The sequence below is a fragment of the Pogona vitticeps genome, chromosome 1 (assembly GCF_051106095.1).
Source record: "Pogona vitticeps strain Pit_001003342236 chromosome 1, PviZW2.1, whole genome shotgun sequence".
In the NCBI taxonomy this organism is placed as follows: Eukaryota; Metazoa; Chordata; class Lepidosauria; order Squamata; family Agamidae; genus Pogona; species Pogona vitticeps.
In genome coordinates, this window is record NC_135783.1 from 1131447 (window position 1) to 1151272 (window position 19826).

Here is a 19826-nt window from a genome sequence, read left to right on the forward strand (position 1 = left end):
GAAGGAAGTTAATTATAGAAAGATGGATGGGTGGAGGATGGATGGGTGGATGGAAGGAAGGAAGGAAGGAAGGAAGGAAGGAAGGAAGGAAGGAAGGAAAATATAGAAGATGGATTGGGTGGATGGGTGGATGGGTGGAAGGAAGGGAAGGAAGGAAGGAAGGAAGGAAGGAAGGAAGGAAGGAGGAAGGAAGGAAGGAAGGAAGGAAGGAAGGAAGGAAGGAAGGAAGGAGGTGGAAGGAAGGAAGGAAGGAAGGAAGGAAGGAAGGAAGGAAGGAAGGAAGGAAGGAAAATATAGAAAGATGGATGGGTGGATGGAAGGAAGGAAGGAAGGAAGGAAGGAAGGAAGGAAGGAAGGAAGGAAGGAAGGAAGGAAGGAAGGAAGAGCAAAGGCCATGCCCTCCCCAGTGGCCTTCTTCCTGCCCCAGGAGGACCTGAGTAGTCTTGGGCCAGCTTGGGACCCCCATGCGGAGGAGGGCTCCTATCACGCTGTTTTGGGAGCAGCCCCCACTGAGTCCGTATAGCACGGGGGGTCAGGGGGTCTCGTCACGAGTGTGGACTCTGACTGTTGCACCTTCATGGCTCCAGGCAGGTCTCAGGAACTGAGCCGAGACCTCTAGTCCTGTGCTCGGCAAAGGCTGACGTCTCTGGAGGATTTCAAGAGTTCCCTGGATAAGTTCTTTCCAACTCGTGTTTCCGCCTCGTTGCTTCTGGTCGGGGTCCAGAGAGTTACTAGAGGGGACCTTGGCTCCTTCTCTTATTGGATCCTGTCCTTTGTCCGGAGAGAGCAAGATACCCCGGCTGCCCTTCTCTGATCTCTCCTTTATCATCACAGCAACCGTGCAAGGTAGACCAGGCAGAGAGGCCAGGATGGGCCGAAGGTGACCCTGGGAAGGCCTGGATCCCCGTCTTCCCAACGGGCTTCCAGCGCTATACCTGGGGAGGGGGGGAAAGGAGGGAAGATCAAACTCCAACAACACTTTGGGTGTGTGTGTGTGTGTGTGGGGGGGGGGTGTTTCGCTACACGTGAAACACGAGTCAGTAGTGTGATGAGTCAGTAAAACCTCTTCCGTGAGGCAAGGCTAGCTTTTCTTCAGCCACATCCAGGCCAAGGGCGAGAAGAATCCTGGCCTTTGTTCTGCTTTGTTCAGACCTCCCGTTGGAATCCGGCGTCCAGTTTTCGGGGCTGGAGTTTAAGAAGGAAATCTCCCGACGGGAACCTGTCCAGAGGAGGGTGGTGATCAAAGGTCTGGAAGCCAAACCCCGTGGGGAACAGTCGAAGGAAGGCGGCAGGCTTAGCCTAGAGAAGACTGGGAGGTGACACGATGGCCGTCTTCAGACGCTACCCAAAGGGCATCAGGTGCAGAAAGGGCTGGCCGGCCTGTTCTCTGTTGCTCCCGTGAGCAGGGGGGGTCAGATCCGCCACCGAGACTCCTGCTGAATGTTAGGAAGCCGTTCCTGGCGGGAAGAGCGACTCATCAGGGGAGGGAACAACCCCCCCCAGGTGGCCTTCGAAAAGGGATAGAATCTGTTTCTGTGCAGGTGTCTTTTAAAAATAAAGGTTGGACGGCCACCTGTTGGGGCTGCTTTAGCCCTGGATTTGGGTAGAGGACCCTTGAAATCCCCTCCAGCTCTGCCTCTCTCCGCTTCTCTCCCGACCGAAGGAGGGTCCCTCCCCGAGGTTGGCCTGTTGAGCTTCCACCCGGCGGCTGCGCCAGATCTCTTGCTGGGGGGAAAGGGGTGGCCTCTGCCACCCTTCCTACCTGGCGGACCGGTGGGTATCGTCCTTCTCTCGCGAAGGGACCCACCTCCACTGAAAGGTGAGGCCCCACCCCAGGCCCAGTCGTTGGCTGCACGGAGAGAGTCTGGGGGGGGGGCAGCTGGGACGCTTTTAGCAGCAGTGGCATCCGAACAGGGGCACCCGCGGCGGGTGGCTGGTTTGCCCCCTCGGTGTCCTGATTGCAGATGGGCGTGAGGCGGCCACCATAGGCGAGAGGCGGAGAGGGGCGAAGCTGGACTTTAGCTTCAGGACCGTTCAAGGCAGAGCAAAAGGCCCCAGGCATCGACCCATAGGAGAGGAACTGGGGGTGCTTGGCCCAAGCAGGAACCTTGCCCCCCCCACAAGTCAAACCCCTGCCTCTCCAGGAGGAGGTCCCCCCACCCCGTGCACCCCCCGCCCTACATGCATGTTCCAATGCTTTGGTCGGATGCCAGGAGCTGAGCGGGGCTCTGTGCCCGAAGGGGAGAGGATAACCGGGGATGCGTCCTGTCTTTCAGAGGAGAAGGAGCCTGAACTGCACCAGTTCAGGATGAGTCCCTAACCATGAAATCTCCAGGTCTTGGCTGAGAAAAGGCAGGGGTTGCTTGGTGGCAGACTGGGCAACCCCCCCCCCCCAATGCCTTTGTTCCTCTCCCCAGCTGCTGCCTGGAGGTTACTTCATCATCTCCGCCCCTTTCCAGTTGGCACCCCCTGTTTTCCCGTCACCTCTTCCCTGGGGAAGAGCAAAGAAAGGTAACAGCTGCTTCCAGGATCACAGGCCGGGAGGAGGCAGCCCTGCTTCCCAGCCCCTTCTCCCCCCCCCTCGCCTGCCACCCCCCCCAGCGGCTCTTTCTCCGCTTGGGTCTTCCCATCTCCCACGTGTGCCTGCCTTGCCCCGACTGACCTCTTTCTTTGCAGGAGGTTGCTGAGCAGCAACCGAGGAAGCCCCTGGGTTTGTGGACGGAGGGAAGGGCCGGGCTGGGAAGGACCAGCACCGTCCCCCATGGGGGGTGGGGGGGTCAGGAGGGCTAAAAAGGGAGGAAGGGTATAATCGGGGTGTGTGTGTGTGTGTGTGCTTGTGCTGTGGGTCATGGACGCTGAGCAATCCTGTCAGGGCAACCTGCTTACAGTGGGATGGGAGCCAAGGCTGGCTGGCTGGCCGGCTGAGCCCCCTCCAAGCCGCGCCGGGCCTGCGAGTGTCTGCGGGGCACCTAGAGTGCGGAATTATGTCAGGCGTCTTCTGAGCATGTACAGAATGCTTTCCCATGAATTGTCCCCCTCCCGGTAAACTGGATGCAGAGAGTGGCTCCTGGAAGTTTGGCATCCAAGTGCCTCTATTATTTTAGAAATATATTTCTTTCTTTTATTTAAATCATCTGTGTGCCTTCCTTTCTCCCCATAGGGGGACACAAGATAAAATACGAAATTTTAAAACACTGTATAAACATTCCATGTTAAAAAAAACGAGAACAAATGAACATACATCATGGTTAAAACGATCAAATATAAAAACAATCTGAAAACATTTAAAGACCTGTAAGAAATCTGGCTAAAATGAGCCCTTTGGTGGGGGGAATGGGGCTGCTCTGTGACATTTCCTAGCTTTCCCTTGGACACCTTTCCAAATAAACTTTATATATATATATTATATATATTATTATATAATATTATATATATTATTTTTGCTTTTTATACCTCCCCGCTCAGTTGTCTTGGCATGGGAGGCGATGGGGGGGGGAGGCAGAATCTGCACCCACCAAAAGCCACAGGTGCTTCTTGGGGAGCATTTGGACTAAGACCCAATGTGGGGCTGCAGGATGGCTTTGTGGGCTGCCAAAATAAATAAATAAATGAACAAATGGGTCCTAGATCAAGTCAATTTGGCAAAGACATGCGCCAAAGTCAAAACTAAGCACCAGCGGGACCTGATCCGAGGGTCTCAAGAGTTCACGTCTGAGTTGCCAGCAGGCGATCCTATACTACGCCTGTCCTGGAAGCAACGCTTTGCAAGTGACTCAAATTAGTTTTGGGGGTGAATACCTTATTTTTTGCAAAACCACACAAGAGCCTGTAAAAACCATTGCTTTTGTCTTTTATTCGTTTTTAGTGTAACAAATGAAGTTCTAAAACACAGGCAGTGAAGTTGCCCGGAGGAGTTTGGGCCATTTTTCTTTTTAAACAATGCTTTTGTAGAACAATAATCATTAAACAATGAAAAGCAAGGCATTCAGTGATCTGTGACTATCTGCTCTTCCCAGCACTAATAAATCACTGACCTTCAGCTGTAAGACGCCAGTAGAATCACCGCCAACTTTCCAATTTTGCATTTTTTTATCATGTCTTTAATCAACTTGTATACAAAAATTATATGCTCAAGAGATGCTTAGGCAGGGTCATTTGTTTATTAAAATATTAAAATATTTGCGCCCCGCCCTAGAGATCTGGGGGCCAGTAAAGGAAGTGCATCACCAAGCCCTGACTTTCTGGAAGAGAAGATTTTCTTAGTATGTCATCATTGAAAGATCAAGCCCCCCCCCCCCCCGGGGAAAACTCGGGCGGGGGTGGCGGTAGTTGGAACCTAAGAGAGGCTGTTTGTAAAAGCAGACTAAAGAGCCTTTGAATATGACATCCTGTCAATTTCGGTAACACTGTACCTCAAATATACAAAAGAAATGCTCCCCCCCCGCCCGCCCGATGATCTTGCCTTGTGTGGCCATTAGGGGCCCTGATTTTTATTTCTAGCCATCACCCTTTTGAAAGCAGAGTTGGAGCTGAGCGTTCAGGATGAAACCCCACCTGACACCCCTACTTTCTTTCTTTCTTTCTTTCTTTTGGAGAAGGACACCCATCAACAAAAGGAGCAAAGAGCAGGCATCGTGTCTGCGGGGGTATGAAGCTGTTTAGCATAGGTGCCACCCTTGGAACAACCAAGGGGAAAGAAGCTGGCTGGACAGAAATGCCTTAAAAGGTTTTGGGAGCACTGCCGAGGGATGCCTAGGGTGACCCCTCGACTGGCCTCCAGCCGTCCTGACGTCTTTATTTCATGATTAGCCCTCCGTTGGTTCGAGACGCTCAAGGCACTCTGCACCATCTTTGGATCCACATATTTATTTATGTAAAATCTTTTTACCCCCACCTTTTTACCCCACCAAGGCAGCTTACAACAATTAAAAGACAATATTTAAAGCTAAAAAACAGTAAGCACACAAACATTTAAAAAGGAATTAAATATTATCTATCTGTCTGTCTGTCCATCCGTCCGTCCGTCCGTCCGTCCATCCATCCATCCCTTTGATTTTTATGTTGCCCTATTAGTGTCAAAGCCCTATTCCGAGTGGTCTACAGACAGCTAAAACAAACTAGACAGAACTAAATACAGTATATCGTAATAGCAAAAACACGGTATAGGAACTTAAACAATGGGACAGCCATATTCCGAGTGAGGCAAGACTGGAGGCGAGGAGATATTCAACCGGGGCCTCCCCTTTCAGGCCTCTCCGAAAAGCCATGTTTTCAACTGCCTCCTGGGCGAGGACAGGGAGGGGGCCCGGCGGAGCTCCTCCGGGAGCTGATGCCATCATTTTATAGGGGCCACCCCCGAGAAGGCCTTGCCTGGTCCAGTAGATGACTTTGGGGCCTCTCTCTCTCCTACATGGAGGAGCCTGGCTTGAGAGGATCTGGTGCGTTGTGCAGACGACACTGGGGAAAGATGCTCTGACAAGTAAATTATATTAAAAGTCATACTAAATTATATTAAAAATTATCAGGATGGTGCAAGTTTTTAGCAGCGTCTGTTCCAGAAGCTCTTTGTTCCAGTCCCAGCAGTCAAGAAAAATTAGGCAAAGACTCTAGACTTCTAGCAGCTACATCTGTTTCCATTCATATGCAGCAGCAGCAGCAGCATCATTAGCCAAGGGAGGAAGCCATTTGGTGTTGTTGTTGTTTAGTCGTTAAGTCGTGTCCGACTCTTTGTGACCCCCCCCAAGGACCAGAGCAGGCCAGGCCCTCCTGTCTTCCACGGCCTCCCGGAGTTGTCTCAAATGTCTATGTATACAATCATTGTCCAATCGGTTGTCAGAGATGATTACATCATCTTCACCTTGAAGAGGTGTCTTCCAGCGTCAAGCACACCTGCTGACACTTCTTTCTACGAGATCTCTGTGCTGAGTGTTCATGGCTATAAAATTCAGACTCCATTTTATTTGGCTTATTTTATATAATTTGACATATATGTTTATATATTGAAAATGGTCAATAACAATCCCTTTAGAGAAGACCCCCCCCCTTCCCTCAGGCCACTGGTCACTGAGGAAAAGCCAGCCGGAAGAGAAAGTGTTTTTTTTTTAATCCTCTTCGCGACCGGGGTGACTTAAGGGACATCCGAGATGTTAAGAGTGAGTGATTGATGGGTTCCTCCGCTTCGTCAGTCGCTGGCTGTTCTCCTCCTCAGCAACCCTGCGAGGTAGGCCGGTGGAGGAACTGAATGTTTTTCGCTTGGAACCCCCCCCCCCCGTTCTAGAAGGCCCCCCTTTAGTCTTCCTCAGCACAGCACTTGTGAACGTGGTTGAACTGAATTAAACTCCAATTGTTTCGAAGAAGGGGGTCAAGTCAGGCCAGGGGTGGGGAGGAGCTGCTTCTTCCTCTCCCCCCCAACACACCTTTGGCCACCTACAAACCTGCCCCCACCCCTTTTAACATTCTGTCTGTCTGTTAAGGATGCCGAGCATGTACAAAGAGTATTCCGGGCAGCCCCACAAAGCCTTGGTCTCCTGAAGCTGCAGGTGGGAAGGACATTTGCTGGGAAAAGAGAGCTGTGAGTTTGCACCTGATTTTGCCGTAGGCAACTGGCACTGTTGATCTTAGCAGGATTCTAGTCCTCACTGAGGTCTTTTTCTGCCTTGGGGGGGGGTTCAGGCACTGTTTGTTTCTGGGACCTTCCAATCAGTGTGGCATAACAGAAGGTATGGACTGGGGAGGCCTGAATTCGAGTCTCTTCCCCACCAAGGAGCCTTGGAAGTGGCCCTTTAAACCCCAAACTTGTGAGAACAAACATGGATTGGGCTTAAGTGTCTTTGTTCCCTGGAAGGGTCGGAGGAGAAGGGCCCCTCCTCGTCCATTACATCTTGTAATAACGGTGTTTGGGACATCAGCGGAGTGGGTTGGGGTCCCCTGGGGTAGCTTTGACCTACAGGTTTGGTGACGGCAGATGAAAAATGTCCTCTTTTTGGAACAAAATGCTCCTGGATATGGCATTTGGGGTGGGGGGGGAAGAGATTCCTGACATTGCTGGGGAGCAGGCACCCTGAAGCCCCCACCCCCTGGAGAGCCCCTCCTGTCAGGGCTCGCTGGCCATCGGGCTGCGTCCACTCTGTCGGAGGGTCAGCCAGCTTCGGAGCCAGCTCTGATCGATTGGGAAGCGCTTGACTGCAGCTCCTCTTGCCTTCCCTCTCTCCCTTCCCGGAGGTCATGGGGGTCTTGGGTCTGGGGTCTCTCCCTCCCTCTCTCCCTCCCTTCCTCCCTCCCTCCAGGGACCTGACTGGGAAATGGTTTTGGGTGGAATCAGGCAGCCTTCCCCTCTCCAGATAACGGATGGGATCTCGCCAGGCCAGTGACGCTGGCTGCGGCGGCTGCAGCTCTCGCACCAGAGACCCGTGCAGAAGACAAAGGGAGGCTACAGGAACGCTTTGCATTGGCTCCACACCCACGTCCGTGGCGCTCGGAAGCCACGTTTCATGAGGCTTGCCCCAAAGCCTTTCCGCAATACTAAGAGGGCCACAGAGCATGTAAAAAGGGGGGTTCCCGGGGTCTCTGCCCGCCCTCTGTCACAGGTGGGAGAGCCACTTGGTTCCTTAAGCCTCCTGGTTCTTCGACGGGGTGGAGTTGTCAAGTGTGCCTCTGAGGGTCTACAGAGAGCCTTTCCCCTGATCCCTAAGTGAAGGGCTTGGGCTTCCCAAGATGGCCTTCGCCCCTGCCCACTATATACGCTCCCCCCCCCCCCGGCTGCTCATTGTTCATCCTGTTGCTGCCCCGAAGGCTAACGTCTCTGGCCGAACCTTTTACTCTGAGTATACTCAGATGCAGCCTTGCCTTTTGGCCCAAGGTTCCAGCATGGGAAGTGAGCTGGATTCAGTACAGGCAAGCTCTGCTTCAGGGCCAAATCCTGGCTTGAGTGAATGGTCGGAGAGGAGAAAGGGGCCAGGGTCCCTCATGCAGTGTGTAGGTTGGCGGGGTGGCCTTTGTTCTTGCAGCTGCGACCCTGGATCAGGGTCCTGGAGCCCAGGGGCAAGACAGGGAGGGTGATGCCTGGATGGGAGGAAGAGAAAAAGCGAACCTTCACACAGAGGTATGTGTGGCAGAAACAGAGAGAGAGAGAGAGAGAGAGAAGAGTGTTCCACTCCCTCTCTGAATATTAGTGGGGCTCTCTGGTTGATGGAGCCGGAGGGGTCCATCGTCACCCCTATGAAATGAAAGGGCGGTAGATTTCAGACCGAGGAGGGATAAACCCTGTGTAACAACCTCTGTGTGAAACCTGCAGCCAGAAACTCAAGGTGCCAGGATGGAGTTCACGGAGTCTTTGCTGTTCTCTTGCATTCCAGAAAAAGCACCTTTGGCCAAGTTGGCCAAAGAGGTTGAGGGCTGCTCTCCCTGTGACTTATCCCCCCCCCGAAAAAGCCTCCAGATGTTCAGGGCAGAACATCTGGCATCACAAGGTGCTGAAAACAGACCGTGTTGCCCACCATGTCCCGGCCCCCGTCAGAGCTTCCTTCAGACCACGGGCGGACCACGGCCAGAGGCAGCCAACTGGGCCGGAGGGTCTCTGGGTCAAGCCTGGCCAAAGAGCGGCTTCTCCCTGTTCTGTTCCCTGCCGGCCCCTCAGATCAGTCGCCTGGATGGCTGGAGAAGGAGGCAAGGCAGCTATTGGGTCAGCAAGGACCTCCACTCACTCAAGGGGTGTGTTTTGGGTTCCAATCCTGCAGGGAAGTTCAAGCTGCTGGACCAGGACAGGGACCTCCGGGAGCCCGTGCAGTATTTCAACAGCGTGGAGGAGGTGGCCAGCATCTTCCCGGACCGGGTCTTCGTCATGGAGGCCATCACCTTCAGCGTCAAGGTAAGCGGGGTTGCAGCAGGGGGGCGCCGGACGCTCAAGGGGGGGCAAGGAAGCCACCCCCATTCTCCCCCTTCAAGAGGGAGAGGGTCATTGTACGGGCCAGGTTCGAATACCGACTTTGGGCAACCTTGTTTGCGTGTTGACCCTTTTGAGGAGCAAAGCAAAAGAGGAACAGAAATGATGACGGTTCGGTGGGGAAAACAGGTTTCTGAAATAGTGGTGCTGCGCAAAAACCGAGGCAGCTTTTTAAAGAGAGGGTTGCCGTTAAGATCTTTCCTCTCAGCTGCCAGAAACACACTGGAAACAGCCTCTGTCCAGAGAAGAGGCAGGGGCGCCTTCCTTTTCAGCTGCCGAAGGTCTTGCTCTCAAAGCCAATTTAATCATCTGTTTTGTGAAAGCCACAAGTGTCTCTTTTGATTAAGTCGAATTAAATAATTCAGCGGAATTTGACCTGCGGGAAATTCCCCCAAACTGGCATGTCGTCTGCCCATCGGAGTGTCCCGTTGTGGACCTTCTCTCAGACCGCACCCTGGTCTTGAACTCCTGTTCCTTCCTTTCTTCTTTCCTCCCTCCAGAAGGGCTGTCTGGGAAGAAGAAGGCATTCGGCTCGGCCATTTTGAGCAGAACTTGCAGAATGTCTGGCCCGTGGGGCTGAAAGCAGGCCACCCGATCAGGGATCAGGGAGGGACCCCTCTCCCCCCACCACGCTGGTCTGGAGGTCTCAGGCAGATGGCCGTGGGCGTGCACACACTGACCACCCTCTGGCTCGGAGCTCAGGGGGTCCCCTAGAGAGCATGGCCAGGATCGCCATGGCCAAACTCACCCTCTCCCCCCAAATTAAGGTGGCCTGGTCTCAGGGCACTCCATGCAGACTTTGGGAAGGCCCGGGCTCCCTGTGGGTCTTCCCCGGGAGGGAGCCAGATCTTTGGGCCATGGCGGTGGAAGCATGTTTTTTCTCATGCGGGAGAGGCAGCTTTTATACTCCTTGGTTAAATCCCTTATGCCTGTTTCCAAGCAGGCCCTGGGGCTCCTTAGCTGAGGACAAGGGGGGGGGAGAGTCGTGTTGCACTGGTGCCGTGCTGGTGCCTGAGGAAGCCAAGATGCAGGAGGGGGGCTGGCGAGAGTGCTACAGGCAGGATGCCGTTGGGGCCACAGGGCTTCTTTAGAGCAGTGTAGGGAGTGGAGCACCAGCCTCTCAACTCCTGAGATGTCTTGCTGCATGGTTACTGGCAGCTGAGGCACAAGGCGCTTGGAAAAAATGCCCCCAGGGATGCCGAAGAGCCTTCCACTAGCGCCAGGATGAAGATGGAGCCTGGGGGAAAAACCCTGATGTGCAGTCATGTGTGCTGTAGGTGAGGTTGTTTGCAACACACACCCTACTGAGAACAACTGCCACAGGTGAATTTGCTTTCCCTACAGAGAAAATTATGGATATTGTGCGGCGGCAGCATTCATCATTCCGTAAACCAAATCAAAAAAGAGGCGTACCAGAATCAAACAATTGTAACTTATGAACCTGCACCTCGGATCAGCACTAAATTTAGCACATCGGTAGCAGATATCTCGCTTTTGCTCTGTGCCAACTTTGGGGACATTTTGGCAAAGGGTTTACAAGTTAAGCTTTTTTTTTTAAGTAACGTTGTTGTTGCCCTGTGCAGAAGCAAGTGACCTGGAACTCCAGCTGATTTAAAACAGAACAAATACATTGATACAACAAAATCTGCATGCCTAGGAAGAAAAGCTCCCTGCTTCCTGCTTTTTTTTTTTTATTTTGAGGCAATTGAGTCATTGATGGCTCTAACTCATAGTTTCAAAGCAGTGATTTTAAAGCGACATTACCAATGAGTTTACCGGCTTTCCTTTCTAAATAGCCCACCTTGCCTTTGTTGACCTCCGAAGGGCTTTACCCTCAATATCCAAGGGAGGGGAGTTGCTGCCTGTCTGGCAACCACCCTTCTTTTGAGGAACGCTGTCCTTGTTCAGCTGTGGTTTTTCCTCCTCAGGTGGTGTCGGGCGAATTCAGTGAAGATAGTGAAGTCTACAATTTCACACTGCACGCAGGCGATGAGCTGACGCTCATGGGCCAGGCGGAGATCCTGTGTGCGAAAGCCGCCAAGGAGAAGTCACGCTTCAACACGTTACTGCGGAAGTTGGGCAAAGCGGGGGTCCCCGGCAGCGCCGGCAGCGGGGCCAGCTGTGCTCCTAGCCCCGGAGGGGGCGGGGGCGGAGGCGGGGGCAAGCAGCTGAAAGGGAAGATGCCCTGCTTGATCTGCATGAACCACCGGACCAACGAGAGCCTGAGCTTGCCCTTCCAGTGCAAAGGGCGCTTCAGCACCCGCTCCCCGCTGGAGCTGCAGATGCAGGAAGGGGAGCACACCATCCGCAGCATCATCGAGAAGGTGCGGCTGCCCGTCAACGTGACCGTGCCCAGCCGGCCGCCTCGCAACCCCTACGACCTGCACACCATCCGGGAAGGCCACTGCTACAAGCTGGTGAGCATCATCTCCAAGACGGTGGTGCTGTGCTGCATCCTTCGCCGGGAGGCGCTGGCCCCCTTCCACCTCCTCCTGCTGACGGACATGCCCCACTTCCTGCTGCCGGAGGGGACGTTGCGCGGGGGCGGCGACCCACAGCTGGCAAAGCTGCTGCGGGAGAGTGCCGCCCTCTGCCAGGAGTGCTTTGACCCCAACGAGTACTCCAAGGCCGTGCGGGAGGCCAAACCGGACTTCTCGGAGGAGTGTGCGAGTCCGCGCCGCGTGCGGCTGTGCCTGCAGGGTTACGCCCGGGAGGAACTGGCCCAGTCCTTCCAGCACCTCTCGCTCTGCCTCTACAGCGCCTCCTCCGAGACCACGTGTCAGGACTCTGCCCCGGGGGGGAAGAGCCAGCGGTTAGTGCTCCCCTCTCGCCAGGAGCAGTCTACCTTTTTCTCTGAAACCCTGGACTCTGAGCGAGAATACACCACCCCCGACTGGGCTGAGCCCATGTTCCGGACTCAGGAGCTCCCCTACGAGGAGCTTTGGCCCAATCAGAACGCTGACAATTATGCGGAACCCACCAGCCCCCCTGTGAGACTGGAGAGCGCGCACAAGCGGGACCTCATCTCCTTCGCCAGCCTCGCCTCGCCCCTGGGTTCCCCGCGCCGTCAGGGCCTGCTGAGGGAGGAGCCCATGGGGGATGCTCCGCCCCCAGTTCCCCCCAAATCTGATGCAGTAAGTAGATCGGGGGGGGGGTCCAGTGTTGGTCAGGAACTGAGGATGCTGGGCAGGGCAAAACAAAACCCAAGCAAGGATTCTTGGGGAAGGAGGGGGAGATGCTCCCCTCGCTTAGCAGGATGGATCCTGTGCGGGGGCCAGACCCTGGCCCCCCCCAGATGGGAAACACGTGGACATTGAACAACAACTCCCATCGTCATTTGGGGGGGGCTATCACCCAGGAAACAAATGTCTTTCCATCCCTGGGGATTTCTGCTTAGAGGCAGACGGCACATTGAACAGTGAATCTGTTTGAACATTAAGACCCAAGCGTCCTTCATGAGTGGGAGGAGGTTTGCAGCGGAGGTACCCCCAAAAAGGGTGGGGGGTGGCGGTAGCCCTGCCGTTGCTGAGTTCCCCAGAAAGAAATGGGTCCCTGTGGAAGAGGACTCTTGGCAGACTAGGAGCGCCCGTCCCTCCAAAGAGGCAGTTGGGGCTACAGAGAGGAGGCCAGCCAAGAGGGTTGGCCGCTGGATGGCCCTTCGCCCTGGACAGGCCACTCCATACCCAAAGAATATTTGTCATTGGTGGGGATTGTCATTCTCTCTCTCCTGGGGCTAACATCTTGTTCGAGGGGACAGGTCGTACCCCTGGTTCAAAACCGAATAAGTGCGACAAGCCTTTTGCCACCTCAACATCTCCCTGGAGGAAAAGGGTGGTGGTGGTGGTTATATATCACACCTTAATGCTTTGAGGTCACACGTTGCTTTGCATCTGCAGTGGAAGAAGAACAAGTGGGCTCCGCCCTGAAATGGTGCCGCATGAGGTGCACCTGTTCAGGGTCCCAGCCTGCCCTCCCCTTTCCCAGCATTTGCCACATCAGGATAGCTACCACTCTGGTTTTCTGTTCTGGCCCTTGCAAATCTACACCCCCTCTTCTGGAATTTCACCTTCCAGCTTCAGTCTTTTTCCTGAGAGATTTTGTTTTAATTTATTGGAGGTGTGAAGTTCTTCTTTCTATGGTTGCTGTGGGTTTTTCGGGCTCTTTGATCATGTTCTGAAGGTTGTTCTTCCTAACCTTCTGTCAGTCTCTGTGGCCGGCATCTTCAGAGGACCGGAATCAGAACTCTGTCTGTGCTCTGTTGCAGTTTGTTAAATACTGTACTTGAGTATTGATAGCTGTGGGATCAACTTTTGTCCTTTTCAGGAGATTGGGTGATTATGGTGATCAGTGTGGTTTTTGTGTGTGTGGGTGTATTGTTGTGATAAGGGGAAGAGATGATCTGTCACTGTGATTGGTGGGTGTCCTTAGCTGATCTTTGTGTGCAGTGATCACTGGTCCTTGTGTCTGGGTAGTTCATTGACCTTTTGCAGGCTGTATTTTTCAATGCTGGGAGCCAGGTTTTGTTGAGTTTTACTTTCTTCTTTTTTGTTGAAGCTCTGCTGGTGTTTATGGATTTCAGTGGCTTCCCTGTGCAGTCTAACATAATGATTGCTGATGTTGTCTAGTATGTCAGTATTTTGAAACAGAATTTCATATCCAGCTTGTTTTAGGGCATGTTCTTCCTCCTACCGTGTTGTTGTTTAGTCTTTAAGTCATGTCTGACTCTTCGTGACCCCATGGAGCAGAGCACGCCAGGCCCTCCTGTCTTCCACTGCCTCCCGGACTTGGGTCAAATTCATGTTGGTCGCTTCGGTGACCCTGTCCATCCATCTCGTCCTCTCTCATCCCGTTCTCCTCTTGCCGTCACACTTTCCCAACATCAGGGTCTTCTCCAATCCTTTGGCCACCTCTTCTTTTGAGATGGCCAAAGGATTGGAGCCTCAGCTTCAGGATCTGTCCTTCCAGTGAGCACTCAGGGTTGATTTCCTTCAGAATGGATAGGTTTGTTCTCCTTGTAGTCCAGGGGACCCTCAAGAGCCTCCTCCAGCACCACAGTTCAAAGGCATCCATTCTTCGGCGGTCAGCTTTCTTTATGGTCCAGCTCTCACTTCCATAGATTGGTACTGGAAAAACCATAGCTTTGACTATGCAGACCTTTGTCAGCAAGGTGAGGTCTCTTGTTTTGTTTCCCCTTACCTAAGAGGCCCTCAATCCTTGGGGTTTTCTCACAGCTGATGACATCTTCCTGGTAGGTCTGGAAAGCTACCTAAGGAGTCATGCCCGGGGAATGTCCAGAAAGGGACCTCATTCTACTAACCCTTTAAAGTGCTCTAACTCAGTGGGCTGGTGTGCCTACTGAGGGGCCACCAGGAAGCAGGAGCGTGAATCCCCACAGCACCGCCCGGGATGGGAGCCAGTCAAGGTCACCGGAAGAAGGCCGTGTCACTGGCTGATGGGTGGTGTGTGCCCTGCCACCTGCGTGGCAAGCCGCAAGTGGTGCCAGAACACCACCCCCCAAAGGAGGGCCAGAGAATCTACTTCTAAGGACTTCAGACCAACCAGATCTGGGAGGGGTGGCCTTTTCCTGCAAGTTGGAAAGATGCTGGCCACGGAGACTGGCGAAACGTTAGGAAGAACAACCTTCAGAACACGGTCAAAGAGTCCGAAAAACCCACAACAACCATTACTTTGATTTGTAGTTTCACACATTCTGTGTATCAGTGATATGCGTCATGTAGCCAAGACCTTTCTTTTGCCTTGTGTCCCTTGGTGAACTCAAAATCCGTTGGGTTTTAATCTGGTTGCTTCATACTCTGTTCTCTAGTAGCTATTTGCCTTCTGATCCGGGAGTCTCATCTTCCAGCATTATCTCTTTTATTAAGCCTTGCAAATTATTCATAGTGTTATGTGTACTTAATGAATTGTGTTGCCAGAATCAGGGGACCAGAGAAATGCAGAGGAATCCTAGGAGGTTCCTTCTTGTGCCCAATTTTGATATTGCACCTCGCAAATATTATTTACAACAACCGCACAATACCAAAGGATATTCCTCTTACCGCTTAGGACTGATAGGAAAAGGGCATAAAACCTGAAAAAAAACTCCTATCCAAAAGGTCCCTAAAGTATCTTTAAAAACTCTTTAGAGGTGACTTCTGTAGATAATTAGAAAACATTACTGATTACATTTGAAAGCCAGCTTTCTAATTACTTCCTGTACAGTATTACCTTTACTGTAACTTGATGGTTCCGTGTTACATGACTTGCTACCGCCCATAAGTATTTGTGGCTAGTTTACTTCTAAGCTTTGTTCCAGCGGTTCCTGGAGTGCTACTCCCGTGACCCCTTGCCAAGAGTCATGCTCGCTGGGGGCTGCCGGGAGTCACAACAGCACCTGATGGGGTGGGGATGGCAGGTCCCACCCAGCTCCCCCCGCCCCGCCCGTTCCCCTTCCCCTGCAATTCCTGTTGCGAGGTTGGAAAAGTGTGGTTTCAAGATTGTGCATTTTTCTAAAGGGATCGGTGGCCTCTTCTCCAGCGCAAGGTGAATGCAGATGGGTATTTTTGGGCACACCTGCCTAGGGAATGCTGGGGGCCATTGTTCAAACACACCTGGCAGAGGGAGCTCAGCTTTAGCCCAGGGCTCCAGTGCGCCCGCGCATCGGCTCCTGGCCCATTTCAGCCCACCTCCCAGGTGACCTTGGGATTCCAAGGACGGGGGAAGGTGTTCGTCCCAGCACAGGATGACGGTGACGGGTCTTCCTTCTGCCCCCCCACCCCCGCTGTCTCTTCCAGGTGAGAGAGGAGTGCCGCCTCCTGGTCGCCCCACCAGTGCCGCCGCGGGGGGGCCACACCTCGGCCACCTCCAGTCCGCCGGTGCCGGTGCGCTTCCCTAGGCTCCAGGCCACGTCCTCCCCCAGCGCCACCCTCTCCTTCTACTCGTCTGGAATCCATGATGTGTGAGTGACCCAAAGGAGGGAGGGAAGGAAGGAAGGAAGGAGGGTCCCGAAGGGCTTTCTGCGCAGCTCAGCTGGTGTGTGTGTGTGTGTGTGTGTGTCAGAAGAAGCTTGCTTGCATTCGGGGCCGCTCTGGGCCCCACGGCGCAGCCCCGCCTGAGGCCCTAGGTAGCCACTGGAGGCCCAGGGACGGATGCACTGCCAAGGCACCACCCATTAGGGTGACTGTGGAGCTGTCCAGCGGTTCCTTGACATGTTTAAAAATGCAACCAAGTGGGCACACAGTTTCACACACACACACACACACACAATGTGCAATGTTTTGGCAGAATACCCTCTTCATCCGGCAGGATGCAAAAAGGTGGGGAGGGGGAAGGAAAGGGGAAGGGGAAAAAAAGGGGGATCCTAAGGTCCCATGCTGCAGGTGCATGGCTGCAGGGGTTAATGCAGGAGGGATGCTGAAGACGGAGAGATGGGCCTTCCCAGGGGATGAAGCAGCCGGTGTGAAATTTCACCCAGGGTTGCTCCCAGGGTCCCTCAGAGCCAGAGAAAGTTCAAAAAAAAAAAAAAAAAACAACCCTTGGCTCTCCGTCTAAGGCAGCCTAAGTCTCCAGGGAGAGCAAAAAGCAGCCTGGTGGTGCAGCATAGGTTCAGCCGCAACGCTGCAGTCAAGCCTCTGCCCACCTGAGTCCGATCCCAGCTCAGGTTTGACTCAGCCTTCCATTCCTCCTCAGTTCCTGGTGGTGGTGGTGGGGAGAGCAAAGTGTCCCTTGCAGAATTATGTGGTGAGGAGAAATTGCTTTCAGCAGGATGGGGTGGCGCCTGAGCCGCCCACCCTTGGCTTTTGCTGTTTCCTCTGGGCTTGGTGAGCAGAAGACGGGGGGGGGGGAGCCCCCAGGCGGCCCAGGGGGGGGGGCAGGTTCGTCTTAAAGGTGGGTGAGGCAAAAGTGGCTCCAGCCTCCGGGGTTGACTCTGAGCAAGTTTCTCCGATGGACCCCCCCAACACACACACACAGACCCCGATGCCCTCCTGGGCACTGACACGCCACCCCGTGTGCTTCCCTCCCTTGCAGGTCGAAACCGCGGAGCGGGAGCGCCTCCCCGTCGCCGGACGCCTACTCGCTCTACTGCTACCCGTGCCCCTGGGGGGACTGCCAGGCGGTGGAGACCGCCCGCCGCCCGCTGGCCACCAGCCCCCCGGCCCTGCCGCCCCCGCCGTGTCCGCCGCCCCCGTCGTGGTCCGACCCGTGGCCCTCCAGCGAGCGGGGCTCCGGCAGCGAGGCCCCCGCCCTCCCGAGCTCCCGCGGGGGCGGCCCCCGCCCGAAGCCGCCCCCGCCCCACCAGCGCTTCGCCCCCTTCGGGGCGCTGAACCCCTTCGCCAAGCCGTCCAGCCCGCCCTCCGCCGGGGCCGCCGAGTGGCCGGAAGCGGGGGCCTGGGCCCGGCGCTCGGCCTCCCCTCCACCTCCTCCTCCGCCGCCCTTCGAGGGGGAGCCCTCGGACCCCCTCTCCTCGGGGGGCTGCCCCTTCGCCTCCCCCGCGTCCTCCTCCCCCGAGGGGGACCCCCCCTTCGAGCCGGACGAGGGGCTGCTGCTCCGGCCGGCGGGGCGCCTCCACCGGGCGCCGGGGGGGTCGGAGGGGTCGGCGTCTGTGTCGGGGGCGCCCCCCCGGGCCGGGCGTCCGAACGGGGACGGCTCGCCCTGGCAGCCCCCGGCGGACCTGTCGGCGCTCTCGCTGGAGGGGGTCTCCCGCTGCCTGCGCTTCATCGGCCTCTCCGAGGACGTGGTCAGCGGGTTCGCCCGCGAGCGCATCGACGGCAGCCTCTTCGTCCAGCTGAGCGAGGCCATCCTGGCCGAGGACTTCCGCCTGACCAAGCTCCAGGTCAAGAAGATCGTCCAGTTCATCAAGGGATGGAGGCCCAAGATCTAGGGCCGGCCCGCAGGGAGGGAGGACTGGGAGGGACGACCGGGTGACCCACCCACCCCATCTTCGCCAGAGGCCGGCCGGAGGACTTGCAGATGGGAGCCCGGGACAGCGGAGGGAGCGGGGGGGGAAGGAGAGCGAGAACGGAGACGGTGTGTGTGTGTGTGTGTGTGTGTGTGTGTGTGTGTGTGTGTGTGTGTGTGTGTGTGTGTGTGTGTGTGTGTGTGTGTGTGTGTGTGTGTGTGTGTGTGTGTGTGTGTGTGTGTGTGTGTGTGTGTGTGAGAGAGAGAGAGAGAGAGAGAGAGAGAGAGAGAGAGAGAGAGAGAGAGAGAGAGAGAGAGAGAGAGAGAGAGAGAGCCGCATCCCCTAAGAGGCCACCTGGAGCGGCGCGGGGAGATCAGGGCGCCCCTGCTTTGCCTGGAGGGGGGCCGAGGGAGCTGCCACCCCCACCCCGCCTGGGGCCATGGGGGGGGGACTTCTCAGAGCCAACCTCGCTTCTTGCAGCGGCGCCCCCTTTCTCCGGGAGAGTTTGGGGTTTCCTGCGCTTCCCCGGAACTCTCGCTCTCTCCCTGGGAGGGGAGGGGGGCCCAGGACAGGACCGGTAGGGGCCAGGTTTGGAAAGGCCTTTTTGCCCCCCCCCCACTCTACTCCCGCCCTTCCTGGGCTCATGGAGGGATTTTTTTGGGGGGGGGCTCCCAGGCACCTGGAGCCAGAAGAGGCCTTTGGGATGCTCTCTCTCCTCCGCGACACTTGAGCGCCAGAGGTAGACGTTCAAGCCCCCCTCTCCCATCAGGGTCTCCGGGCGTCCTACTAATCTCCCCCCCCCCCGCGCACCCCCAGCCCAACTCCAGGCTGGGTCCTCGCAGCCTGGCTCTTGCCAGCCGCCCCCCTCCCTCCCTGCCTCCCTTGGGGGGGGCTCCACTCGTGTCACTTGCAGCTTCTTTCACTTCCTCGGAGGAGGAGGACCGGCGCTCCCTTGCTCTGTAATGCGCCGGTGGTTTTTAGCACCCGGAGGTCGGGGGGGGGGGAGCTCGCCTCCCGCTCTTGCCTAGAGAAGAGTTTGCATTTGCTTCTTTCTCTAATCACTGCCATAGACAAATAAACCAGCCTATTTAATACAGTAGTAATAAAAAGAGTGCAAGCCTTCCAGGGGGGCGATTTGGGAGGGGGGGCTAGAAGAGACCCATGAAGCTGGCTCAGCCTCCCTTCTCTCTCACATGCCTCATTCCTATGGGCGGCGGGGGGGGGAGAGTTTCTGGGCAACCACCCTGCTGGGCGCCAGGGCCGGAGCACCTCCCTGTTGCTGGACTCAGAAGCCCACCGTCTTCTAGTGGAAGCGACCTCTGGCCGCCTTCTCCCGACACTCGGAGCTCACCTGGGGGGACCCGCCACGGCACCTGGCGCAGGAGGAGGCCGCACGCAGGTCCTAAAGTCCCTCTGCACAGCCAGGTGACCTGCGTGCTGCAAGGCGGGCCCAACCCCACCCACAGAAACAGCCCTTCCGAGCTGTCCCAACTCCCCGCCGCCCCACCAAAAGCAAAGGGCAGGATCCGGTCTGGGTGAGGACACGGCCATCAAGGACCTCCACCCGAAGTGAGAGGATCACCGTCGGGTGGGCATAGCCTGGCTGAGCCCACCGTTGCTCTTGCGTTAAGAAGAGTCTCTCTCTTCCAGATCTCAGAAAACCAGGTGGGAAGCACCTTTTTTGGGAGGGGGAGGCCAGGACCAGAGGTGCAGAAGGCTGGGAGAGAGGTGACGGATGGTTAAGGACGGAAGGAGACTGGGGGGGGGCTGTCCTAGCTAGTGGAGAATCCTTCTCGGCCCCCCAGCTGCAAATCCTGTGGAGTTGGCAAAAGAGGCATTTGGAGGGCTGAGGGGGAAACGGGACACCCACACCCCAACACACCCCAGAAGAAGACAACAGGGCTGCCCAACCGGGACACCCAGCTCCCCCCTCCCATGGCCCAACCCACCAGGGGCGTTTCCCACCCACCCCTCTCAGAATCCGCTGGA

The 19826-nt window shown here is 55.7% G+C and overlaps 1 protein-coding gene across 1 annotated transcript in view; it reads left to right on the forward strand.

Moving 5' to 3' along the window:
- Nucleotides 1-18946, forward strand: part of GAREM2 (GRB2 associated regulator of MAPK1 subtype 2) — a 30784-nt gene extending 11838 nt beyond the window's left edge. The window contains exons 3-6 of the mRNA XM_072985768.2: nt 8736-8866; nt 10870-12075; nt 15733-15896; nt 16967-18946. Of these exons, the coding sequence (XP_072841869.2) occupies nt 8736-8866; nt 10870-12075; nt 15733-15896; nt 16967-17819 (2354 nt within the window). The 3' untranslated portion in view covers nt 17820-18946. The remainder of the gene's footprint in view (nt 1-8735; nt 8867-10869; nt 12076-15732; nt 15897-16966) is intronic.
- The last annotated feature ends 880 nt before the right edge of the window (nt 18947-19826 follow it).